Source organism: Mustelus asterias, chromosome 8 (genome assembly GCF_964213995.1).
Source record: "Mustelus asterias chromosome 8, sMusAst1.hap1.1, whole genome shotgun sequence".
In the NCBI taxonomy this organism is placed as follows: Eukaryota; Metazoa; Chordata; class Chondrichthyes; order Carcharhiniformes; family Triakidae; genus Mustelus; species Mustelus asterias.
Window position 1 is genome coordinate 85,885,443 of NC_135808.1, and position 27,529 is coordinate 85,912,971.

Here is a 27,529-nt window from a genome sequence, read left to right on the forward strand (position 1 = left end):
TTTTGAAAGATCATAACTAACGCCTCCACTATTTCTTCAGCTATCTCCTTTAGAACTCTAGGATGTAGCCCATCTGGGCCCTGCATCTACTCTATCTAGTCCTGTTAGAATTTTATAAGCCTCTATGAGATCTCCCCCTCATTCGTCTGAACTCCAGCGAAAACAATCCTAACCTAGTCAATCTCTCCTCATACGTCAGTCCCGCTATCCCTGGAATCAGCCTGGTAAACCTTCACTGCACTCCCTCGAGAGCAAGAACATCCTTCCTCAGAAAAGGAGACCAAAACTGCACACAATACTCCAGATGGGGCCTCACCAAGGCCCTGTATAATTGCAACAACACATCCCTGCTCCTGTACTCAAAACCTCTCGCAACAAAGGCCAACATACCATTTGCCTTCTTTACCGCCTGCTGCACCTGCACGTTACCTTCATCGACTGGTGCACAAGGACACCCAGATCCTGTTGCACACACCTCTCTCCCAATTTACAGCCATTCAGGTAGTAATCTGCCTTCTTGTTTTTGCTTCCAAAGTGAATAACCTCACATTTATCCAAATTATACATCTGCCATTGATTTGCCCATTAACACAACCTGTCCAGATCAGTATATAATATAAAGTGGTTTGTCATTTTGGTTTCAAAATTATTTGAGCAGGAAAAATTTAGAAAGTCATATGTAATCATCTACATCTTTGGCTTTGACAAGTCAGCAAATGAATTTTCACCCATACATCAGACCATGGACGTGATTTTCACTCCTTGACAACTTCAAGAGAAATGCCAAGAACAACATCAACCATTCTACATAGCCTTCACCGATTTGACGAAGGCTTTCAACTCAGTCAATCGCAAAGCTCTATGGAAGATCCCATCAAAGGCAGGCTGTCTAGGGAAATTCTTCAACATCCTCTGACTCCTCCATAACAAGATGTCAGTGACAGTCCTCACCAATGGAATATTGACAGAAACCTTTGTGGTCAAGGCTAGAATCAAGGAGGGATGCGTTATAACCTCCACCCTTTTCTCCATCTTCATCGTCACTGGTGTTCACCTTCTCAAGAACATGCTTCCCAGTGGAGTGGACATCATCCCCAGGATGGACGGAAAACTTTTCAATCTCAACCGGTTGAAATCCAAGAAGAAAATGAACTTGACTATGCGGATGACAACACCAATTCCATGCTCTCAGAAGAGAATCTCTGAACCATGCTTGACACCTTCGCGGAAGCATACAGAAGAACAGAAGAAATAGGAGCAGGAGTAGGCCATCTAGCCCCTCAAGCCTCCGCCATTCAATAAGATCATGGCTGATCTGATAGTGGGTTCAGTTCCACTTACCCGCCCACTCCCCATAACCCTTAATTCCCTTAATGGTAAAAAATCTATCTATCTGTGACTTAAACACTTTTAACGAGGTAGCCTCTACTGCTTCATTGGGCAGAGAATTCCAAAGATTCACTACCCTCTGGGAGAAGAAGTTCCTCCTCAACTCTGTTCTAAATAGACAACCCGTATTTTGAGGCTATGCCCCCTAGTTCTTGTTTCCATTGTAAGTGGAATTAACCTCACTGCTTCTACCCTGTCTAGCCCCTTCATTATCTTATATGTCTCTATAAGATCTCCCCTCAACCTTCTAAACTCCAATGAGTACAGGCCCAGTCTACTCAATCTCTCCTCATAAGCTAACCCCCTCATCTCTGGAATCAACCTGTTGAACCTTCTCTGTATCCCCTCCAAATCTAATATATCCTTTCTTAAATAAGGGGACCAAAATTGTACACAGTACTCTAGGTGCAACCTCACCAGTACCCTGTACAGTTGCAGCATGACCTCCCTGCTTTTATACTCCATCCCTCTCGCGATAAAGGCCAACATTCCATTTGCCTTCTTGATTACCTGCTGCACCTGCAAACTGAGTTTTTGTGATTCATGCACAAGGACCCCCAGGTCCCTCTGCACAGCAGCATGTTGTAATTTTTCACCATTTAAATAATAGTCCATTTTACTATTATTCCTTCCAAAGTGGATAACCTCACACTTACCAACGTTATACTCCATCTGCCAGATCCTTGCCCACTCACTTAGCCTATCCAAATCTCTCTGCAGACTCTCTGTGTCCTCCACGCAATTTGCTTTCCCACTCATCTTTGTGTCATTCGCAAACTTTGTTACCCTACACTCAGTCCCCTCCTCCAGATCGTCTATGTATATGGTAAATAGTTGAGGCCCCAGCACCGATCCCTGCGGCACGCCACTAGTCACTGATTGCCAACCGGAAAAGCACCCATTTATTCCAACTCTCTGCTTTCTGTTAGATAGCCAATCCTCAATCCATGCTAACACTTTACCCCCAACTCCGTGTACCTTTATCTTATGCAGCAACCTTTTGTGAGGCACCTTATCGAATGCCTTCTGGAAATCTAAATACACCACATCCACCGGTTCCCCTCTGTCAACCGCACTCGTTATATCCTCAAAGGATTCCAGTAAATTAGTCAAACATGACTTTCCCTTCATGAATCCATGCTGCGTCTGCTTGATTGAACCATTCTTTTCCAGGTATCCTGCTATTTCTTCCTTAATGATAGATTCCAGCATTTTCCCAACTACGGATGTTAAGCTAACCGGCCTATAGTTATCTGCCTTTTGTCTACCTCCTTTTTTAAACAGTGGCGTTACATTAGCTGTTTTCCAATCAGCTGGCACCTCCCCAGAGTCCAGTGAATTTTGATAAATTACAACTAATGCATTTGCTATTTCTTCTGCCGTTTCTTTTAGGACCCTGGGATGCATTCCATCCGGACCAGGGGACTTGTCTACCTTTAGTCCCATTAGCCTACCCAGCACTACCTCTTTAGTAATAGTGATCGTTTTAAGGTCCTTACCCCCTACAGTCCCATGACCGTCAATTGTTGGTAAGCTATTTGTGTCCTCCACTGTGAAGACCGACACAAAAAACTTGTTTAAGGCCTCGGTCATTTCTTCGTTTCCTATTATTAAATCCCCCTTCTCACCTTCTAAGGGACCAACATTTACTTAAGCCTCTCTTTTCCGTTTTGTATATTTGTAAAAACCTTTACTATCAGTTTTTATATTTTGTGCTAGTTTACTTTCATTATCTATCTTTCCTTTCTTTATTGCTTTCTTAGTAGTTCTTTGTTGTTTTTTAAAGCCCTCCCAATCTTCTAGTTCCCCACTAATTTTGGCCACTCTGTATGCATTGGTTTTTAATTTGATACTCTTCTTTATTTCCTTAGTTATCCATGGCTGGTTATTCCTTTTCTTACATTCCTTCTTTTTCACTGGAATATATTTTTGCTGAGTACTGAGAAAAATCTCCTTAAAAATCCTCCACTGTTCCTCAACTGTCCCACCAATTAGTCTGTGTTCCCAATCTACATTAGCCAACTCCGCCCTCATCCTATTGTAATCTCCCTTGTTCAAGCAGAGGACACTGGTTTGGGACCCTACTTTCTCACCCTCCATCTGTATTAGAAATTCAACCATATTGTGATCACTCATTCCAAGAGGATCCCTCACAAGGAGATCATTAATTTTACCTGTCTCATTACACAGGACCAGATCCAAGATAGCTTGCTCCCTTGTAGGTTCTGTAACATACTGTTCGAGGAAACTATCGCAACAGCATTCTAAGAACTCTCCCTCAAGTACACTGTGTCCGACTTGAGTTGACCAATCAATATGGAAGTTAAAATCCCCCATGATTATTGCTGTTCCATTTTTACATGCATTCTGTTATTTGTTTGTTTATAGCCCGCCCCACCTTGAAGTTATTATTTGGGGGCCTATTGATTACACCCTCCAGTGACTTTTTCCCCTTACTATTCCTTATCTCCACCCACATTGATTCCACGTTTTGCTCCTTAGAGCCTATATCGTCTATCACTACCGCCCTGATGTTATCCTTAATTAACAGAGCTACCCCACCTCCTTTTCCTTCCTGTCTATCCTTCCGAATTGTCTGATACCCCTGGATATTTAGTTCCCAGTCCTGGTCACCCTGCAACCACGTTTCTGTAATGGCCATTTGTACAGTTGTGCCGTCAACTCATTCACTTTGTTTCGAATGCTACATGCATTCAGGTAAAGTGTCTTTATGTTAGTCTTTCTTACCTGGACCCGATAGTGCATTCCTTTGTTTGCATACCAAAGAATCAGTTTCAGCTTCAACCTCAAGAAGACTCGAGTCTTTTACCAACCTGCCCCAGAGCAAGATCCGGTCTCTCCCTCCATTAAGATCAACGGAGAACCCTCCAAAACGTGGAACATTTCCCCTACCTGGGGGGCCACCTCTCATCTAAGGCTGACATGACGTAGAGATCCAACATCACATTCAACCCTTAAGGGCTGCGTTCAGATGCCTAAGGATGAGAGTCTTTGATGACCACAATATACGTGCTGGTACTAAGATCCTCATGTACAAGGCAGTCATCTTCCCAACTCTTCTATACAGCTTAGAAACCTGGACTACGTACAGATGCCACCTCAAGCCTCTGGAGACATACCATCAATGCTGTCTGAGACAGATTCCCCGCATCAGCTAAGAAGACATGCAAACTAGCATCAGTGTCCTTGAAGAAGCCAAGAGCACCAGCATCGAGGCTATGATCATCCTAAACTAACTTTACTGGGCTGGTTGGATGCAGAACCCCGACTGCCAAAACAAATCTTCTTTGCCCAGCTCAAGGAAGGAACCCAAATAAGAGGAAGTGCTTTAAAAACACCCTGAAGGCTTATCTCAAGAAATGCAACATGAATGTCAACGCTTTTTCAGAAGAAACCTACCTAGAGGAACCTCCTGATTGAAAGAACGCAATTCTTTGAAAACATCCAACAGCAGGAGGAGGTCTGGAAAAGGAGCCTGAGAAAGGAATGCTCGTGATCTCAAGTCCAAGGATCAATTACACCTCCCGGAAACACCTGCCAAGTTTGTAGTCTTAGATGCGGCTCTAGGATTGGGCTCATCAGCCACGCAAGCACCACAGAACCTATGACCAGTGACACGGAGTTTCTTAGGTGGACAATTGTACTCATTAGCGAGTGATTGCCAAAGAAGATGATACCAAAACCCATTTCCCCAGTTGGGCCTATGGATCAAAGTGGGCAATGATTATGTTTGAGAGTTTTGTTAAGTGCTTTTGACTTTTGACAGATTGACCTTTTCAGTGCAACTGTAAATGAAGATACCCACTTAGCACTGGTCAGTGCTTTCCTATAAACAGTAACGTACTTCTTGACACATTTATTATTAGCAGAGTTGGTTGCTGACTGGCAACTCGGTAGGTGGAATATTGGGATCAATTTAAAAATGCAGAATGCTTTCTGATGCCCTTTTTCCTTTGATGATTTTCCTTCATTTGAGCCATGACACTTAATAGAATTATAGCCATACTAGATTGGCTAAAATCGGATAGAGGAGGTACTAGAAAGCCTGATCATACTTCAAGTTGATGAGCTATCAAGATTGGATTAGATGTATCCAAGAATGCTGACGACATTAAGAGGGAGAATGAGATACGGGGTGGGTGTCAGAGGACTGGAGAATTTCAATTCTGATATCTTTGTTCAAAAAAGAATATAAGGACACATCCAGGAAATACAGGCCAGTCAGTTTAATCTAAATGGTGAGAAATCTTTTAGAAAGGATAACTCAGGACAAGATTAACAATTTCTGGACAAGTATGAATTAATTAAGGAAAATCAGCATGGATTTGTGAAAGGCAAATCATGTTTAATGAACTTGATTGAGAATTTGATAAGGAAACAGTGTTGATGAGGACAATGCAGTTGATATGGTGTATATGGACTTTCAGAAGGTGTTTGATAAAATTGTTGCATAATAGACTTGTTAGTGTAGTTGAAGCACATGGGATAAAAGGGAAAATGGTAGTGTTGATACGAAGTTGGGTGAGTAACAGGAAACAATAGTGCTCGTGGGTGTTTTTTTTACACTAAAGGAAGGTATAACATGGGGTTCTCCAGAGGTCACTACTGCCTTTATTAATTTATAATAATGACCTAAACTTGGGTATAAAGGACACAATTTCAAAATTTGCAAATGACACAAAACTTGGAAGTATTGTAAAAAGCATGGAGGATAATGATGTGCATTTGGTAGGAAGAACAAGGAAAGTCAACAGAAAATAAAGGGATAAAATGCAGAAACAGAATAGAAATTGGCTAGTATCTGAAGAGAGAAAATTTGCAAGAGGAAAGGGCTGGGCAGTGGAACGAGCTGAGTTCTTGCAGAAAATGGCATGGTAATGATATTCTGTGTTGTAACCATTCTGTGGCAACCTGAATTGAATGTGGGGCCATTGGTATTAATCTGCTGTCAATTGGATTATTACAGCAACAATTCAATCCAAGTATTTGTATATTAAGATCATTTATAAAACATTGTATTATAGTTATGAGAACACATCTTCAGATTTTGATTCAAGTCAGTCAAGCTATTTGACATAGTTCTAAGAATTAAGCTCGCTGAAGTTAGTGATTTAAAGATAGTTGTGTCTGGAATGAAGACATTAGTCAGACCTGCTGCCAGCCTCTTGAAGTCTGCAGGACAAGCTGTATTTCTAGTTACAGGTCAAGGCCCTGATAAGGATTGGACCTGTGCTGGAGGCACATCAGGGATGTACTCAGAAATATAATCTGGGTATGCTTCACCTGCTTGGTGCCAGTCACAGGAAGAAAAAATTACTCCTTAGTGATTTACCAGAAACTAAAATAAGGTGAACTGGTCAACAGCTATTTTGGTTAGCCCTGTCTCCTTTGGACAAAAATGTAATGTTTTCCATCCTTCAGTCAGTCCCTGGCACAATTTTACACTCCAGCACACCAACAAATTGCACTTGAATAAAGCCTTTAATGTAATACTTCATAGGAGTATCATAAAACTAAACCTGACAGCAAACCATGGATAATTCTGTGGCCAAGAGTTCTGATTACATATTTTATTAGACTAATGATGTAGATCAGCAATTTACAATCTAAAGCAAGCAAATTAATTTATATTTCTCTAGCTTTAAAGAATTTCATCCTTCATTGCAGATTCTAGGAGCTCATTCTCCTATTCAATTTGTCTGGCAATTCTCAGTTCCCAGCCAAAATGCAAATGGGACAGAGATGGCCTTTGCATCTTTACATTGCCCTTGCAGAATGCTTGCCTCTACAATAATGCAGACAAAGGGCAAGCATTGAAATGTGTCACCAAAGGGAGTTCTCAGCACTCCTTTGTTGTTTATCAGAAACTAAAATAAAGTTAGCTAGCCAACAGCCGTTTTGGTTATCCTTGTCTCCTTTGGATAAGGATGTCACATTTCCCACCCTTCAGTCAGACCCCGAGCACAATTTTCCTGACCACAGCATTTTGAAAAGTCATTGAATCACCACTATTTCTTCCTTCATTTTCCTCCGGATACTTGAGCATAAACCATCAAAGCCTTGTCAACCATCCGTTTGAGTAATTTCTTCAGTATTCTTTATCTTTTGAGGAATAATTTTGCATTTTTATAAAGCATTTATTATTCTAACCTTATGACTCACTGTTACACATTGCATGTTGTGAATAGCATTCGTACCTACTACAACAGATCTACATTATCATAGCACTGCTAGCAAGTCATGACTGTTCTTTTGTTCCTGGGAGCTTTTTACTCAATGCCTGTTATTACTTTTTATATTATTATTTTATGTTTTGTTGAATATAATCAGTGAACTGGTAGAATCCTGAAGCTCTTGGCCATCTAACTGTCTTGGGTATTCATTTACAGGTCAAAAACAGAGGGTACTGTCACAGTCTAGCTAAAATCTGACTTTTCTGTGCAAATAATTATTAATGTGTTGGCCTTCCACAAATGTAAAAACTTGAAGTGAAGGAATCACTTAGTAACAAGTAAGTTCACCTACAAATTGGAACCACCATGTGTCATGTTCTGTTTGCTGGACTTAGTGCAATTGATTGGGAATTGGTTCATTTTACTAAATATTCTTGACCCCAAACAAGACAGACATGTTCTGTTCCTTCTAACATGATGTTTCCACAGTATTTTTTGTCTAATTTGCCACACAATTTATTGATCTTAATTTGCTCTGTTTCCTGCCTAACTATTCAATTTCTTTCTGTATACTCATTTCTTCCAGATATTGCACTGTTTACTTGCTCTATATGTGAATCCAAATTCAATATTTAAGTTTAGTTTTTAAAGAAGTCTTTTCCTAGGCCTATTAAGTTGTTTTGATCCTGGTTAATTTTCAAATGATCATCCTTCTTTACAAATTCATCCGCAATCTCGTCCCTTCCTATCTCATTAATCTCATCCAGCCCTACAGCCGTCCAAGGTATTTGTGCCCTTCTAATTCTGGCCTCTTGAACTTCTCCGTTCTTAATCATTCCACCATTGGTGGCCATGTATTCAGCCGCCTGGGCCCTAAGCTTACTTTCTAAACTTACTTTCTAAACCACTCAACCTCCCTACCTCACTTTCGTCCTGTAAGACACACCTTTCACTCAGCTTTTTGTCATCTATCCAAAATCCTATTGTGTGACTTGGGTCATATTTTCTTTTAAAATGCCTCTGTGAGGCACCTTGGGACTTTCAATACATTTAAGATGTTTTATAAATACAAGTTGTTGTTGATTCACATTTCTTCTAGAGCCCCTGGCGACATGTTCTAGCTAAAGTACAGAAATTTGCTCAGTCAGGCTCTATTGCTTAGCATGTTGCTTCAGATTGCTGAAAAGTGCTTGTGTAAGCCTCTCCAACATACATTTCTTCCATCTAAGGAAACCTCCAAGTGAGACTTGTTTTCTTTTTGTTGTCCCAAACCAAAGACTTTCAAGTTTTCTCATGGCCTTTCTAACCATACCAACCTTGAAGTAATGGTTCTAACGTATTTTGGTTGCTTAATGAAATGTGATGCACTTTTAATCGTTACAAGTTCTCTTATAGCTTTTCCAATTACTTCGCATAATACCTGCAGCTCTAAATTTAAATGTTTTAAATGGTAAATTTTAAATAATTGATTTGAAGAATTGTATAGTTCTTGTGCTCAATAGCTGGATTTGTTGATTGGTTCCTCTCGTGTGCTTCCTGGTGGCAAGCTAAAAGTTTCATTTGCAGATGCCTAAAACCAAGGCATGTACCTACCACACTAAGTGCAGGATGTTAAATGATTTGTGATTCAAGCAAAACAGCAGAAAAAATCCATGTAATATCATAGATTCACTGTTAACAATTAACTTTTTACAAATATATATATAAGCATGTGTCAATAAAGCCTTTTTTGTGTGTGTTTTCTAATAGTTTTGATGTTGAGAATGGTCCCTCTCCAGGCCGGAGTCCGTTGGATCCTCAGGTCAGCCCTGGATCAGGACTTGTATTGCACACTAATTTCCCAAGCCACAACCAACGACGAGAATCCTTTCTCTATCGCTCAGACAGCGATTATGAATTGTCACCAAAATCTATGTCTAGGAATTCGTCAATTGCAAGTGAAATGTAAGTAGGTTGGTACCTTCATAGCATTCAGAGCTATTAACACTGGACAGATTTGATACTTTCAGTTGTAATGCAATCTTACAGTGGAGGTACTGCATCAGAAACATCAATATGATTTAAAACAATAACCTAATTTATCACCTGTTTTAATTGGGGTTTGCTGATTTCTGAGTGCTCCAGGGAACTGAGCAATTTTCTGGTTAAAGTTGGGCCAACAGAATTGTATTCCTCGGTAACTGCAGGAAGAAGCACCTTTAATCATCAGAAATCACCTGGATACAGTGGCCTCACACCAGCAAGGATAGATATAACCTTTTGTATAAACCGGAATGATGTAAAGCTTTGATTTTAAAAGGTGATCTTTTACAGTGAAAATAAATGCTGGTGTTTTAATAATCGATTTAATCTCAATTATTTTCTGGGGAGGTAAACCTACGAGAAGTGCCCAGTCTATTTGCACTTGTATACACCGATCTAACTTCACAACATGAGTAAATAGTGAAAATGTAGCTCCTCTAAATTGCGACTTAAATCATTATGAAAATTGAGCTCATGGTGCATCTAGACCATAAGACATAGGAGCAGAAGCAGGCCATTAGGCCTATCGAGTCTGCTCTGACATGCAATGAGTGCATGACTGATCTGATATGATAATCCTCACTCCACTTTCCTGCCTTATCCCCATAACCTTTGATTCCCTTACTGTTTAAAATTCTGTCTATCTCAGCCTTGAACATAGTTAAGGATCCAGCCACTACAACCCTCTGTGGTAAAGAATTCCACAGATTCACTACCCTCAGAGAAGAAATTCAAATGTATAACCCTTTACCCTGAGATTATGCCTTCTGGTTCTAGACTCTCCCACAAGGGGAAACAACCTCTCAGCATCTACCATGTCATGCCCCCTGAGAATTCTCAATGTCCTAATAAGGTCACCTCTCATTCTTCTAAAATCTAATGAGTACAGGCCCAACCTAATCAACCTCTCTTCTTAAGAAAATCTCTCCATATCTGGGATCTTCTCTGAAATGCCTTCAATGCCAGTATATGTTTCCTAAAATAAGGGGACCAAAACTGTTCACAGTATTCCAGGTGTGTAGCTTTTACTGCATTAGAAATATGAATGGAATATTTTTTCTCTTTATCTACATTTAGCTTTTCTTTCTTTATCTTTTTTCTTCCTTCCATTTGTATCTCCTTTATCTTTTCTCACCTTTCTTGATTTTCTAGCTCCTTTTTATTTCTTCTTTTGGTTAATCATTTTTTTTTGCTATTTCTCTCTTCAGAGCAAGATTAATCATTCTCTCACCATTCATTAAGAGTGAAATAACAAAATTGATGATCGCACAACTGATTATAATGACAGTAACCATCCTCTATCCAACAGATCTTATATTTTAAAAGGGCACCTTCATTACTGCTATGAATCATGGAATAGTTCTGACTCTATCATACGCTGTATTTCAACAGTAGTTTTAAAAGTAGTTCATTGGAGATAAAGTGATTTGCGATTGTCCTAAGGTTGCAAAAGATGCTATATAAATCCAAGTTTTTCTCTTTTCCTATTTCTAGCTTTTCATCAGCTGGTAACAAATGAAATGCTTGCCATTACTGATGCAGTCACTATACATGGGAGAGCAAGAGAACATTATTACACTTTTAACTTCCAACTAAATGTTGAAAAAGAGTTAGGAGGCCTGCATCATGACCAATTTTTAGTGACATTTACTTGAAGGGCAAAAATGGATATACATTTGTGATGGATTCTAAAGTAAAATAATGATATTGTGGTGCAAGTTGACAGTTTTGTATTCAGTGGAACTTGTATTCTCCGTGATATCACATGTCCTGCCCTGTTTCAGTTAATCATCTGCTGAAATCCTTATCCATGCCTTTGTTATGTGTATTCCAATGGCCGTTACTACTACTTCCACAATATGTAATTATTGGAAGTAATGGCAAGTGCAATGAGGAAGCTAGTCTTCTACCTCAAGCAGGTTTATTCTTAAGACAGTTCAGCAGTGACAGACTCTCTTAATTCCTTCCAAACCCCACTCCTATTTTGAGTAAAACAGAAAATTCTACAGCCCGCTATTGTAGCTGCACCCATTTATACTATTTTAGTTAAACCAATTAAACTGACCATTTATAGGTGAGCCTATGCTTATCACCTGTCTTTAACAATGCAATTGGCTTAACAGTGTAATTGCTATACAATGTGATTGCTGATAAATTGACATTACCTGGCCCTCCATATCCCCCCTCAGTAAACACATCCAAAATTCTGCTGCCCATATCTTAATGTATAGTGAGCAAATCCTGTTCCGCCATCAACCCTGTGCTCAATGACCTATGTTGACCCTTGGTTAAGCACTTCTTTGATTTTAAAATTCTCTTCCTTGTTTTCTAATCCTTCAGTGGCCTTGTCCTTCATTATCTTTATAATCTTCTCCAACCCTATAAGCCTCCAGAATCTCTGCACTCCTCTAATTCTGGCATCTTTAGCATTCCTAATTTTAATCACTAAACCACTAGCATGTATTCAACTGCCAATGCCCTAAACGTGGGAATTTATTTATTTGTGTCACAAGTAGACTTGCATTAACATCGCAATGAAGTTACTGTGAAAATCCCTTAGTCGCCACATTCTGGCATTCAGGTACACTGAGGGAGAATTTAGCATGGCCACTATACCTAACCAGCACGTCTTTCGGTCTGTGGGAGGAAACCGGAGCACCCGGAGGAAATCCACGCAGACACAGGGAGAACACGCAGACTCCATACAGACAGTGACCCAAGCCGGGAATTGAACCTGGGCCCCTGGTGCTATGAGGCAGCAATGCTAACCACTGTGTCCTTAAACATCTCTATCTCTCTTTCCTCCTTTAAGACACTCGTCAAAACCTACCTCTTTGATCAAAGGTTTGGTGGTCTGCCCTGATATGTCCTTTGAGCCTCAGATAACATTCCTGTGAAGGGCTTAGGGACATTTTGCTATACTAAAAGCATTTTCCAAGTACAAGTTATTGTTATGGAATTCCACACTCATTCTCAGGCAAATTCTCAAAATAGATACAGATTATGTTGTAGTTGGAAATAATCAAAATTAAAAAGAATGAGCTTCACCTGTACATTAAATGGCAGAAATCTGACAACTAAAATAGTCTCCCTGGACCAAAAGGAATTAGTTAACTATTTAACATGAAATAGAAATATTTAACGAGTTTTGTAAGTTTTGATTTGTGTGGTGTAGGACTGATTTACAGCAGTATACATATCGTGTACAATCTTTTGGTCACTTCCCTGTGCTTGAATGTTTGTTGGCTGATGCTACTGCTTTGCAGGTCTGCAAGCGGGAGAGAGTTTAAGAAAACAAGCAAGGACACCAACGTGCTTCTGCTGAAAGTTTTTAATTCAAAGTTTCTACCCATCTTACTGAATGCACTGAATTGTACTGAGGAATTTTTCCAGTGGTTCAGGCAGCCAGTCAGTAACTCACCTCAATAATCAATCTAGATAAAGAATGTCAAGAGGTGAATCAAGCATGAATGGACATAACAACTGAGTTTGATTCAGTTCTTGCCAAATGTCCAAAAGAGCACACGCTGTGCATGGGTTTCTGGATAGCAGTTTTGTCTTTTCCATAGTCAGCAGACATTGAGCTCTATTAAATTGCTGCCTTTCCCCAAGGTGAGATTAGCAAATTCAACACAGACTGGGAATTGTTCTGATGAATTGCTACGTAGGGATTGGTAAATTCACCACCAGGGAGTTTGAAGGTGGTACAGAATTCTAATGGAAGTCACTTCAGCAGGTAATTTCCAGAGTAGATCAATAATAATGTTAATCATTTTGATTTCACTGACGTTGAGATAGTATTGGTGGATTAATAATTGACAACATACAGACTTTGGCAAGCAGGCTGCAATACCTTTCAAAACTATTGATTTTTGTGCATGTCCCTGCTATTTGTCTGGTACACAAAAATGTAGGATAAAAACAAATTACTGCGGATGCTGGAATCTGAAACCAAAAGCTCCTTTGACAAAGGGTCATCTGGACTCAAAACGTCAGCTCGTTTCTCTCCTTACAGATGCAGCCAGATCTGCTGAGATTTTCCAGCATTTTCTCTTTTGGTTACATAAAAATGTAGGCACTCTCTCATAGTCCAGTGAGCTGAAATTAATACAGCAAATGGTGCAAACGAAGTATTTCATACAATTTAAACAATAAAAACAAGTCATTTGGCCAAACAGGTCTATACAAGTGTCAATGCACGACACAAACCTCCTTCTAAACCAATATCATCCATTCTTAAACATACATTCAGGTCATTGACCTGAAACAATAACTCTGTTTCTCTGTCCACAAATGCTACTAGACCTGCTGGGCATTCTGGTTTTATTTCCTGCAGCTGCAGTATTTTGCTTTTGTCCCATCAAGATCTTAATCAAATACTAAGTAGCATTCACTATTGACAACTGGGCCATGATATGTAGGGCTGAAACATTAATTCAGCCGAAACTAGTAAATATAGTTTCTTGAAGGTGTTTATTTGTACTGGCATCCAACTGTGCTGGTGCTGTCTAGTATCTTTCCCAAATAGACATTTGTCATGTAAGCTTTGGCAGTAAAGGGTCGATCTTTGAGTACATGCTGCTGATGGAAAATTGCACCTATCGGCCATGTATGATTTAAATTGCAGTCATCCTTCTGTAATTTCCCAATGTGCAGGTTTGGATGGCAAAGGGAAAAAGTACTCAGAAAATCATCTGTGATTACCCTCAAATTGAGCACAGAGAGGCATTCACATTCTAGCCTGTTCTGTCCTCTCTGATCATCCACATTTTCAAACAGTTGTCACTGGATCCGATTCAGGAACAAGAGCCTTAATTGATTAATCATCCCGACTATCCTGAGGATGTTGAGGCTAATTATGCTGCCTCCACCTGGCCTTGACTGAAATCAACTCATTTCAATGAAAATTGGGGATTGAACTTGGTTTCAGTGCAAAGCAGGGAGACCATGTGCTGACCAACTAAGTCATGTAAAAAGTAGTCATACAAGCCTGCTGTACAGCTTGATTTTCAACTAAACAGATGTTAATCACTCACAGCCAGTAATAAATCTGTTCTAATTTTATTTATTGCCATTTCCACTGTTGCCAGTGAGTTCCACGTCAGAAAACTTGAATGTCTCCATGGACTTATTCTGTGCCAGAAACATAAACAGTATCAGCAATGGGAAATAGCTGGAAGTAAAGTCCAGCTGGATTGAAAGAACATTTCTAATTTTATTTTGCAAATTGAAAACTTGCTTAATGCTACCTTTACATTACACTGGTCTGGCATTCTAATCACTACAAGGGTGACCGCATCCAAATCACTCGAGCAATAACACAACTGGCATTCTAGTACAACATAGCAACAACCCAATCAAGACATGCCATGAGAAATCCGGGGACTAGCAACACAAGAGTGTTCAATATAAAATTAGCTTGTGTTCATAAGAGCATGATGCAGTTTGGTGCCAGAATGAAAGTAAATTCAAAACAACATTTATATAGTACAAAAACAACATGCTGTAGATTCTGGAAATCTGAAAATTAAGACAGAAAATGATGGAAGTACTCGGAAGTTCAGGTAGCATCTGTGGAGAGAGAAACCGAGTTAACATTTCAGGTCAATCATCTTTCATCAGAAGTGGAAAAGGATAGTGAAGTACTAGATTTTAAGCAGTTACAGAGGTAGAGGAAGGGACTGGGGCGGAAATAAATAAATAAATTACATTTATGTAGCACTTTTCATGATCACAGGATATCCCAAAGCACCTAACAGCCAATTAAATACTTTTAAATTGTAGCCAATTTGTGCAGAGCAAACAATAATGCAATAATGACCAGATTATCTGCTTTTTCTTTTGTTCATCCAATGCGCACACCCTGGTCAAGTGCAACATTTATTGCCCATCCGTAATTGCTCTTGGGAAGGTGGTAGTGGACCACCTTCTAGAACCACTGCAGTCCATGTGTTGCAGGTACACCCACAGTGCTTATAGGGAGGGAGTTCCATGATCCAGCCACAGTCAAGGAAGCAAGACTTGTGATGGTGATTAGAACATAGAACGGTACAGCACAGAACAGGCCCTTCGGCCCACGATGTTGTGCCGAGCTTTATCTGAAACCAAGATCAAGCTATCCCACTCCCTATCATCCTGGTGTGCTCCATGTGCCTATCCAATAACCGCTTAAATGTTCCTAAAGTGTCTGACTCCACTATCACTGCAGGCAGTCCATTCCACACCCCAACTACTCTCTGCGTAAAGAACCTACCTCTGACATCCTTCCTATATCTCCCACCATGAACCCTATAGTTATGCCCCCTTGTAATAGCTCCATCCACCCGAGGAAATAGTATTTGAACGTTCACTCTATCTATCCCCTTCATCATTTTATAAACCTCTATTAAGTCTCCCCTCAGCCTCCTCCGCTCCAGAAAGAACAGCCCTAGCTCCCTCAACCTTTCCTCATAAGACCTACCCTCCAAACCAGGCAGCATCCTGGTAAATCTCCTCTGCACTCTTTCCAGCGCTTCCACATCCTTCTTATAGTGCGGTGACCAGAACTGCACACAATATTCCAAATGTGGTCTCACCAAGGTCCTGTACAGTTGCAGCATAACCCCACGGCTCTTAAACTCCAACCCACTGTTAATAAAAGCTAACACACTATAGGCCTTCTTCACAGCTCTATCCACTTCAGTGGCAACCTTTAGAGATCTGTGGATATGGACCCCAAGATCTATCTGTTCCTCCACAGTCTTCAGAACCCTACCTTTGACCCTGTAATCCACATTTAAATTAGTCCTACCAAAATGAATCACCTCACATTTATCAGGGTTAAACTCCATTTGCCATTTATCAGCCCAGCTTTGCATCCTATCTATGTCTCTTTGCAGCCTACAACAGCCCTCCACCTCATCCACTACTCCACCAATCTTGGTGTCATCAGCAAATTTACTGATCCACCCTTCAGCCCCCTCCTCTAAGTCATTAATAAAAATCACAAAGAGCAGAGAACCAAGCACTGATCCCTGTGGCACCCCGCTAGCAACCTGCCTCCAGTCCGAAAATCTTCAATCCACCACCACCCTCTGTCTTCGATCAGATAGCCAGTTACCCATCCAATCGGCCAACTTTCCCTCTATCCCACACCTCCTTACTTTCATCATAAGCCGACCATGGGGGACCTTATCAAACGCCTTACTAAAATCCATGTATATGACATAAACTGCCCTACCTTCATCAACACACTTAGTTACCTCCTCAAAAAATTCAATCAAATTTGTGAGGCACGACTTGCCCTTCACGAATCCGTGCTGACTATCCCGGATTAATCCGCATCTTTCTAAATGGTCGTAAATCCCATCCCTAAGGAACTTTTCCATCAATTTACCAACCACCGAAGTAAGACTAACCAGTCTATAATTACCAGGGTCATTTCTATTCCCTTTCTTAAACAGAGGAACAACATTCGCCAGTCTCCAGTCCTCTGGCACCATCCCCGTGGACAGTGAGGACCCAAAGATCAAAGCCAAAGGCTCTGCAATCTCATCCCTTGCCTCCCAAAGAATCCTAGGATATATTTCATCAGGCCCAGGGGACTTATCGACCTTCAGTTTATTCAAAACTGCCAGGACATCCTCCCTCCGAACATCTATTTCCTCCAGCCTATTAGCCTGTAACACCTTCTCTTCCTCAAAAACATGGCCCCTCTCCTTGGTGAACACTGAAGAAAAGTATTCATTCATCACCTCGCCTATCTCTACTGACTCCATACACAAGTTCCCACTACTGTCCTTGACCGGCCCTAACCTCACCCTGGTCACTCTTTTATTCCTCACATAAGAGTAAAAAGCCTTGGGGTTTTCCTTGATCCGACCCGCCAAGGACTTCTCAAGTCCCCTCCTAGCTCTCCTAAGCCCCTTTTCCAGCTCATTCCTTGCTAACTTGTAAACCTCAATCGAGCCATCTGAACCTTGTTTCCTCATCCCTACATAAGCTTCCCTCTTCCTTTTCACAAGACATTCCACCTCTTTCGTGAACCATGGTTCCCTCACTCGGCCATTTCCTCCCTGCCTGACAGGGACATACCTATCAAGGACACCCAGTATTTGTTCCTTGAAAAAGTTCCACTTTTCATTAGTTCCTTTCCCTGACAGTTTCTGTTCCCAACTTATGCCCCCTAATTCTTGCCTAATCGCATCATAATTACCTCTCCCCCAATTGTAAACCTTGCCCTGCCGTACGGCCCTATCCCTCTCCATTGCAATAACAAAAGACACCGAATTGTGGTCACTATCTCCAAAGTGCTCTCCCACAACCAAATCTAACACTTGGCCCGGTTCATTTCCCAGTACCAAATCCAATGTGGCCTCACCTCTTGTCGGCCTATCCACATATTGTGTCAGGAAACCCTCCTGCACACACTGCCCAAAAACTGCCCCATCCAAACTATTTGACCTACAAAGGTTCCAATCAATATTTGGAAAGTTAAAGTCCCCCATGACAACTACCCTGTGACCCCCATTGATTGAGTTATAAATATTGGCTAGACCATTAGGAATAATGTTGTTCTTCAACATGTCGTGGGATCTTTTACATCCACCTGAGAGGGAACATCTCATCCAAATACAGTGCCTCTAACACAGCATACCTTAAGCACTGCACAGGAATGTCAGCATTGATTTTTATGTTCAAGTCCTTGGGTGGAACTTGAACCCATACTTCCTGAAGCAGAGGTGAGAGACCTATTGACTAAGCCACAACTGAATAAAAGGGAAGGTCTGTGATGATAAATGTGTTGATTCTGCAAAGCAAAGAGGGTGTTAATGGGGCAAGGAAAGAAACAAAGCATGAGCCTTGAGGAGCTGTTATAATAACAAAAGAACCAGAAACTGCTGTCTGAAAAAAAGAGCGATGGTTATGATATAAAATTGTTGAGCTCAATGGTGAATCTAGAAGGCTGTGAAGCACCTTATTAAAAATATTCACTGAGCTTTCATTAAGTTTCATTAGGCTAGGAGGTCAAGGACAGAGTGACAGAGTGGTCAGAGTGGGACCAGGGCAAATAATTCAAATGGCAAGCAAAAAGAAGCTCAGGGACTGATCTAGCTGTTTCACTAAGCTTTCACACAATCTGCATTTGGTCTCGCCACCGTAGAGGAGATTGTATCTTGAGCAGCAAATGCAGTACGCCAAATTGAAAAAATTGCAAATAAATCACTCTTTCACCTGGAAGGGTTATTTGGTGCCTTGGACAGTGGCAAGGGTGGAGATAAAAGAACAGATATTGTATCTCCTGCACTGACGCAAAAATATGTTGTGGGAAGGGGAGAGGCATTACTGGTGACTTAAGAATGGTTGAAGCTTTTGTTGATGGAATGATCTTTCAGAAGACTAAAAGGGGAGGGAAAGATGTGTCTGGTTGTGGCATTATACTAGAGATAGCAGAAATGGTGGAGGATGATGAATTGAATGTGGAGTGTGGTGGAAGTTGAGGACAAGGGAAACCAGATAGCAGATGTGTCGGAAATGGGACAGACACGGTTTTGGGCTCTGTCGACTATGGTGGAGAGGAATCATCGATTCAGGATAAGACATGTTGGAAAAAGTGGTATGGAAGATGGCGTCATCGGAACACATGACAGACAAAGAAAGTGGGAGAATAGAATAGAGTCCTCAAGGAAAGCAGGGGTGGGAGGAAAGGCAATCAAGGCTTCTGGAAAGATTGGTGGGTTTATAAGCGATAATTGTTGACCGCCTACCTCAGAAGATGGAGGTAGAGATAGAGAACATTTAGATATTGGGGGCGGTACTCCCAGAGCGCAACGGGCCGGGAGACATAAGCAGAGGCCATTTAGTGGGCTCCGCGCTGGGTGCCAAGGCCTCTACACATCTCTGGCCACCAGATTTCTGGCATCTTCAACTCCATGCCAGAAATCGGCGCGGAGCTGATTTGAATATTATAATCCTTACTTAAATCTTATTAACGGGCTGGGGTCTGAAGTCTCTGGGCCCGCTAACCTCCCCCTCCCCCCACTCCGCCGGGAGTGGTTCGCTCCAGCGGGGTTTAAAGTAGTTTCCCACTAATGGGAAACTGGCAGCCCAACTCCGCTGGAGAGGAGGAAGGCCATGGAGGCCTCCCAGGAGGTCGGGTGTAAGGGGGGGTGATCCCTGGGCATTGCCAGCAGAGCAGTGGCACCTTGGCACTGCCCACTGGGCATTGGGCTGTGCCAAGAGGGTGGAGCCTATTGGGGAGGGGCCTGTGGGCAGAGATCTGTGGGAGTGGGGGTCCCGCTGCCACTCTGCACTTGGGACCAGTGACAGAGGGAGGGTGGACAGCGATCGGGGCTGGCCATTGGGGTGGGGATTGGGACTGCTGGGGGGAGGGGTGGAGATTGAGGCAGGCCAGGAAGGGGAGGAGGGGTCAGTGCTGGCCCGAATAGGTCCAGGAGGCCAGCGATCGGGGATGAGTGGATTGGAGGGGCAGCAGCGATGGGGGTTTGCTGGCCAGCGATCAGGAGACCGGCAGTGTGGGGCTACTGTGCTTGTGCCAATCTCTTTTATGACAGATCAGCGCATGCGCAGTGGTCCGCTCAGCGCTATGTTGCCGGCCTCTCCAACAGGAAGCCCACTAATTTTTATCGTGATTCATGGTAGTGCACTCTGCAGTGCTCAGAATGTGGGAGATTCATTTTGAAAATTGCGCTTAAAAAAAAAAAGGAATTTACTCGAGTTTTTACACGAATTCGGCACCAAGAATTTTTTGGCACAATCCCAGCCATTGGGCCCAATTTTACCATTTTGATTCTAAGTGCAGAATGTGGGAGTGTTTCAGATCCAACTTTTAGACCTGTTCTCAGGCACCCCGATACGGACTCTGCCTGAAAAAAAAGCAGTGATTCTGAATCACGCTGCAGAAGCCTATCGGCAAGGCTTATTGTGCCCGAAACACTGCTGCTCCATTCCAACCCTTCAACTGTGCATGCACAGTAAAAAAAAGAAAAATGCTCCCCTGCCACATCGATCCCGGGCCCGATAATGTCTCCCCCCTGGCCCCACAGACATTGCCTCACCCCCACAACATTACTGTCCCCCTTATCCCTTATCCCCCCCGCCACCCAGACAGATTGTGGCCCCCTGCCCCCCCCCCCCCACCGATCACATGCAGAGTGGCAGTGGACCCCTGCCTGCCCCCCACCAGAGAGCAATCCGACCCACCTCCCTCCTCCCCCCCTCCATCAGAGAGCCATCAGACCCACCTCCCTCCCCACCCACCAGAGAGCGATCTGACCCGCCTCCCACCTCCCCCTCCACCAGAGAGAGATCTAAGCTGCCTCCCATCAGCCCCCCCACACGAGAGCTATCTGACCCTTCCCCCCCGCCCCCGCCCCCCCCCCCCCCCCCGCCCCCCCACCTATCTGAGTCACAGAGCCGCCAGAAGCTCTGAATTTATCTCCTCAGAAGCTGGAGCGCCCAAATCAGATCTTTGCAAAGCATGTCTGTTTCGCGCCGAATCTGGAAGGGCAAACGCAGTGGTAAAGGGGGAAATGCAGGTACATTTGGGCGTCCAGACCATTAAGTCAATTTAAAAGCATGCAAATGCATTTAAATTGCCGTTGCGCCTGTTTCGGGTGCGGTCCGATCGCAGCCATTTTAGGCGCTTGGTAAAGGGGGAACAGGTGTGGAGGTGGTCGCGGATTGCGCTACTCGCCTCAAGCCCAGCTTTACCAACTTTTTGCGCCCGAGAACAGGCACAACTTGATGGTAAAATTGGGCCCACTGTCTTTATTATCCAAAAATTCCCAAAACAAGTCAGAGGTCAAATCAAAATGTCAACACTCACTTGATGAGATATTCGGAGAAATGCTTGGTCATGAATTTGGGTTTTAAAGTGGATTTACAAGAAGGCGAGGGAGATAGAATTTTCAGGTGAGACGGGGGAGGAGCTAAAAGAGGAGGAGGCATTGCATCATTTGTTAAGAAGTCAGTTACTGCGGTAAGGAGAGATGATATCTTGGAGGGGACATCAAATGAAGCTTTGTGGGTAGAACTTAGGAATAAAAAAGGGGCACCACATTGTTAGGTGTCTATTATAGACCCCAGATAATCAGAGGAATATGGAAGAGCAAATATGTGCTCAGTTTGTGGAGATGTACAAAAACTATAGGGTTATTACATTTGGTGATTTCAACTTTCCCAACATTAACTGGGGTATACATAGTATTAAGAGCTTGGATGGAGTAGATTTCTTGAAATGTGCACAGGAGAACTTTTTAAATCAAAATGTGGAGGGTCCAAAATGGAAGGGAGCTGTGCTGGACCTGATTCTGGGGAATGAAACCAGACAGGTGGTTGAGAAGGTGGTGGGGGAGCATTTTAGTGACAGTGATTACAACATGGGGTACAATTTAAGCTTGTTATGGACAAGGAAATGGATAGCCTGCAAAAAAAAGTTTTGGATTGGGGAAGAGCGGATTTTAGTAAAATAAGGCAGGATCTGGCCAAGGTACACTGGGAACAGCTACTAATGGGAAAGTCTACAGAGCAGCAGTGGGTGGCATTCAAAAAGGAAATGGGGAGAGTGCAAGCCCAGGATGTTCCCTCTAGGATGATAGGTAGGAATAACAAACCCAGAGAATCATGGATGACCAGAGATATTCAGGATACAACAAGAAGGAAAAGAAAGGCACTTAAAAAGTACAAGGGGGACAAATCAGTGGAGGCATTAGTGAAGTATAGAAAGTGCAGGGCAGAGCTTAAGAAAACAATTAGGAATGCAAAGAGGGATATGAAAAAGCTCTGGCTGATAAAAGTAGGGAAAATCCCAAGATATTCTGTAAGTATATCAATGGGAAGAGGATAATCAGGGAAAGAGTAGGGCCCATTAGGGATCAAGGAGGCAATCTGTGGGTGGAGCCAGAGGACATTGGTAAAGTGTTGAATAAATACTTCATATCCATCTTCAGCCAAGAGAATAAGAACAATGGTATGAAATTCAGGGAGAGAGACTGTGGGGTTCTTGAGCAACTTGACATAGGGAGGGAGAAGGTATTGGAGGTGTTAGCAGTTTTAAAAGTGGATAAATCTCCAGGTCCGGATGAATTGTGCCCTAGACTACTGTGCGAGGCAAGGGAGGAGGTTAGAGGGGCTCAGACCCAAATTTTCAATTCCACTCTGGCCACGGGGGAGGTGCCAGATGATTGGACAACATCTAATGTGGTTCCACTATTTAAGAAGGGTTGTAGAGATAAACCAGGAAATAAGTGAGACAGTGAGTCTCACATCAGTGGTAGGGAAACTATTAGAGAAACTTCTGAACTAGAGCATCTATCTCCACTTGGAGAGGCAAAGCTTGATCAGTGATAGTCAGCATGGCTTCGTCAGAGGGAGGTCATGCTTAACAAATTTGATTGTATTTTTTGAGGAGGTGACCAGGTGTGTTGACAAGGGTAGTGCAGTCAATGTAGTTTATATGGATTTCAGCAAAGCCTTTGACGAGATCCCACATGGGAGACTTGTAAAGAAGGCAAATTTACATGGGATACAGGGTAATTTGATAAAGTGGATTCAAAATTGGCTCAGTTGTAGGAGACAGAGATGACAGAAGGCTGCTTTAGTGACTGGGAGCCAGTGTGCACTGGCTGTTGTGAAGTTGGTGTTTGTAAAATTGTCTGCTTAAAAAGGTCTTGGTTTTTTTTCTGTGCTTAGAGTTTTTTTTTAAAAGCAAGTACACAGAGAGCCCAAAGTGAAACATTTGTATCGAGAGACCAAGCAGTAGTGTTGCCAAGACAACAGGCTGTTTTTGAATTTTAGCCAATCAGTTTAAATTAGGCACTGAGATACCAAGCACCTATGAGGGTTGAAATTGATGTTTTCGTAACCTGAGAACCAATCCTGTTGTGGGAGATATTGAGATGTCATCAGGGGTAAAAGAAACAAAGGGGCAATGAGACAAACGGGAGAGCACCTGCCACCTGTCACCGCTCACAGCTCTCAGAGAGAGAGAGAGACTTGCTGGTTCTCATAACTGCGTTTATGTTTTAAAAGAAAGCCTCATCTCGATAGTGAAGATAGCAAAGAAGACAGAATATTCTGGAAGACGACAAACCTGATTGTAATTTAGAGAGTAACTTAAAAATTCTAATTGTATTTATCTAAACAGCATTCCATTAGAATAGTGCTGTACTCGGTTTGTTAATAGTTTAGTTAACCTGTTCACAGTTAGATAAATAAAGTGTTATTTGTTGATTTTAAAGAGAGAGTCTCAGGTAATTATTTTCGATTTAACCACAAAACCCTGCTGAAGAGCAGACCATACTACTTCTCACACACTTCTAACAGATTATGAGGTGAGGTACTCCTCTTTGAATGGTTAGGTATTAGTTCTCGGGTGGTGGGGGGTGGGAAACAACCTCCATTTCATAACACAGGGATCTGTGTTGGGCCCCCTACTATTCGACTTTATGTAGAGTAGGATTAGTAAGTTTGCAGGTGACACAAAGGTTGGACGGGTGGTTAACAATGAGATGGGATGTCTTGGGTTGCAAGAAGATATAGACAGAATGGTCAAATGGGCAGATAAGTGGCAGATTGAATGTAACGCTGAAAAGTGTGTGGTGATACACTTTGGTAGGAGTAATGTGACAAGAAAGTACTCAATAAATGGTAGGACACTAGGAAGTTCTGTGGAACAAAGGGACCTTGGCATGTTTGTCCACAGATCTCTGAAATGGACATGTTAGTACGGTAGTGAAAAAGGCATATGGGACACTTGCCTTTATCAATCAAGGCACAGATTACAAAAGCAGGGAAATCATGTTGGAGTTGTATAGAACTTTGCTTGAGGCTACAACTAGAGGTACTGTGTGCAGTTCTGGTCATTATCGGAAGAATGTGATTGCACTGGAGGGGGTGCAGAGGAGATTCACCAGGATGCTGCCTGGTATTGAACATTTAAATTATGAAGAGAGGTTGCCTAGGCTTGGGTTATTTTCATTGGAGCAGAGAAGACAAAGGGGTGACCTGATCAAGGTGCACAAGAATATGAGAGACATGGACAGAGTGGGTAAGGAGTAGCTGTTCCCCTTAGTTGAAGGGTCAGTCACGAGGGGACATAGGTTCAAGGTGAGGGGCAGGAAATTTAGGGGGGATGTGAGGAAAAACCTTTTTACCCAGAGGGTGGTGATGGTTTGGAATGCACTGCTTGGGAGAGTGGTAGAGGCGAGTTGCCTCACATCTTTTAAAAGTATTTGGATGAGCACTTGACACATCATAACATCCAAGTGCTGGTAGATGGGATTAGGTGGGAGCTCAGATATTTCTAATTTGTTGATGCGGACTCAATGGGCCAAAGGGCCTCCTCTGCGCTGCATGATTCTATGAAGAATTGGAGGAATTTAGGCAGGGAATTCCAGAGGTTTGAGGTCTAACATATAGACTCCAAATGGTGGAAGGCTGCTCAAGAAATCAGAGCTAATAGAACAGAGAGTTCTGATGAGGGGACAGGACTACATATGTTTGTATCAACTGCCTGTAGAATAACAGGATAACAGTCAGTTTATATAGAAATTACAAATGATGGAAGTGGGACTGATGATTCTTCCATCCTAAATTAAATGAGTACTTTGCATCAGTATTCACCAAAGAGAAGGACTTGATGGATGATGAGTCTGGGGAAGGGCGTGTAGATAGTTTGGGTCATGTTGAGATCAACAAGGAGGAGGTATTGGAGGTCTTGAAAAACATTAAGGTAGACAAGTCCCCAGGGCCTGATGGGATAGACCCCAGAATACTGAAAGAGGCAAGGGAGGAAATTGCTGGTGCCTTGAGGGAAATCTTTGTATCCTCACTGGCTACAGGGGAGGTCCCAGAAGATTGGAGAATAGCCAATGTTGTCCCTTTGTTTAAGAAGGGTAGCAAGGATAATCCAGGCAATTACAGGCCGGTGAGCCTTACGTCAGTGGTAGGGAAATTATTGGAGAGGATCCTTTGAGACAGGATTTACTCCCGCTTGGAAATAAGTGAACATATTAGCGAGAGGCAACATGGTTTTGTGAAGGGGAGGTTGTGTCTCACTAACTTGATCGAGTTTTTCGAGGAAGTAACAAAGATGATTGATGAGGTTAGGGCAGTGGATGTTGTCTACATGGACTTCAGTAAGGCCTTTGACAAGGTCCCTCATGGCAGACTGGTGCAGAAGGTGAAGTCGCATGGGATCAGAGGTGAGTTGGCAATATGGATACACAACTAGCTCGGTCACAGAAGACAGAGGGTAGCAGTGGAAGGGTGCGTTTCTGAATGGAGGGCTGTGACTAGTGGCGCTCCTCAAGGATCAGTTCTGGGGCCTTTGCTATTTGTAATATATGTATAAATGTAACGTGTTTGATTAGTAAGTTTGCGGACGAGACAAAGGTTGGTGGAATTGCGAATAGCGATGAGGACCGTCAGAGGATACAGCAGGATATAGATCGAGATATAGACTTGGGTGGAGAAATGGCAGATGAAGTTTAATCCAGACAAATGTGAGGTAATGCATTTTGGAAGGTCTAACACAGATTGGAAATAGACAGTAAATAACAGAACCCTTAAGAGTATTGATAGGCAGAGAGATCTGGGTGTACAGGTACACAGGTCACTGAAAGTGGCAAGGCAGGTGGAGAAGGTAGTCAAGAAAGCATACAGCATGCTTGCCTTCATCGGCCAGTACATTGAGTTTAAAAATTGGCAAGTCATGTTGCAGCTTTATAGAACCTTAGTTAGGCTGCACTTGGAATATAGTGTTTAATTCTGGTCGTCATACTACCAGAAGGATGTGGAGGCTTTGGAGAGGGTACAGAAAAGATTTACCAGGATGTTGCCTGGTATGGAGGACATTAGCTATGAGGAGAGGTTGGAGAAACTTGGTTTGTTCTCACTGGAACGATAGAAGTCTACAAGATTGAGGGGCTTGGACAGAGTGGATAGTCAGAAGCCTTTTCTCAGGGTGGAAGAGTCAATTACTCAGGAGCATTGGTTTTAGGTGTGAGGGGCAAGGTTTAAAAGAAATGTATGAGGCAAGTTTTTTTACACAGCGGGTGGTGGGTGCCTGGAACTCGCTACCGGGGGAGGTAGTGGAAGCAGATACGATAAGGGGTGTCTGGATAAATACATGAATAGGATGGGAATAGAGGGATATGGTCCCCAGAAGTGTAAGAGGTTTTAGTTCAGATGGGCAGCATGGTCCGTTCAGGCTTGGAGGGCCGAAGGGCCTATTCCTGTGCTGTAATTTTCTTTGTTCTTTGTTTGTTCTCCTTGTTCGAAATTCTAATGCTTCCAACTGCCCATGTACCCCGGAGGTTATGTATCACAATTTAAAGTTGCAATTGCTAACATACCTACATCAGCATCATAAAAAGAGCATAAGTATGGTGGGCTTGGTGTGATTCAATTCCAATTAATTTGCCTCAGTTCCTGACTCTGAATCCTGTTCTGCCTTTATGGTGGTGTTGTATCTCAAATGTCACTTACACATCATCTAGAAATGGGAAGAAATTCATATGGCAAAACTTAGAAACAGTTTTGTTAAGTTATCTATAATGAAAAACCTAGTGCCCCAACATCACATCATTGATGCACCCAACAGACTTTTACATAATTCTTAAGTATTTTCCTCAATTTTCCTACCAGAAGAAATCAGCAACAATAACAATTTGTATGTATATTGTGCCTTTAAATTAAAACATCCCAAGATGCTTCACAGGACAACTGCAAGCAAAACTTGACATTAAGCCACATAAGGCCTTTCTTAGGAAAGGTGATTCTAAATTTTTAAAATTCTTTCACAAGATGTGGGCATTGTTGGCCAGACCGGCATTTATTGCCTATCTCTAACTACCCTTGAGAAGGTGGTGGTGAGCCACTTATTTGCACTACTGCAGTCCATGTGGTATAGATAGACCCGC

At 42.4% G+C, this 27,529-nt stretch overlaps 1 protein-coding gene across 4 annotated transcripts in view; it reads left to right on the top strand.

Moving 5' to 3' along the window:
* pde4ba (phosphodiesterase 4B, cAMP-specific a) overlaps nt 1-27,529 on the top strand; it is a 671,909-nt gene that overhangs the window by 477,970 nt on the left and 166,410 nt on the right. For 3 of the 4 annotated variants that reach the window (XM_078218430.1, XM_078218431.1, XM_078218432.1), the window contains one exon: nt 9,333-9,527. In XM_078218430.1, the coding sequence (XP_078074556.1) occupies nt 9,333-9,527 (195 nt within the window). Of the gene's footprint in view, nt 1-7,821; nt 7,922-9,332; nt 9,528-27,529 lie in introns of those variants that run through there. The other variant, XM_078218433.1, reaches the window with a different exon arrangement.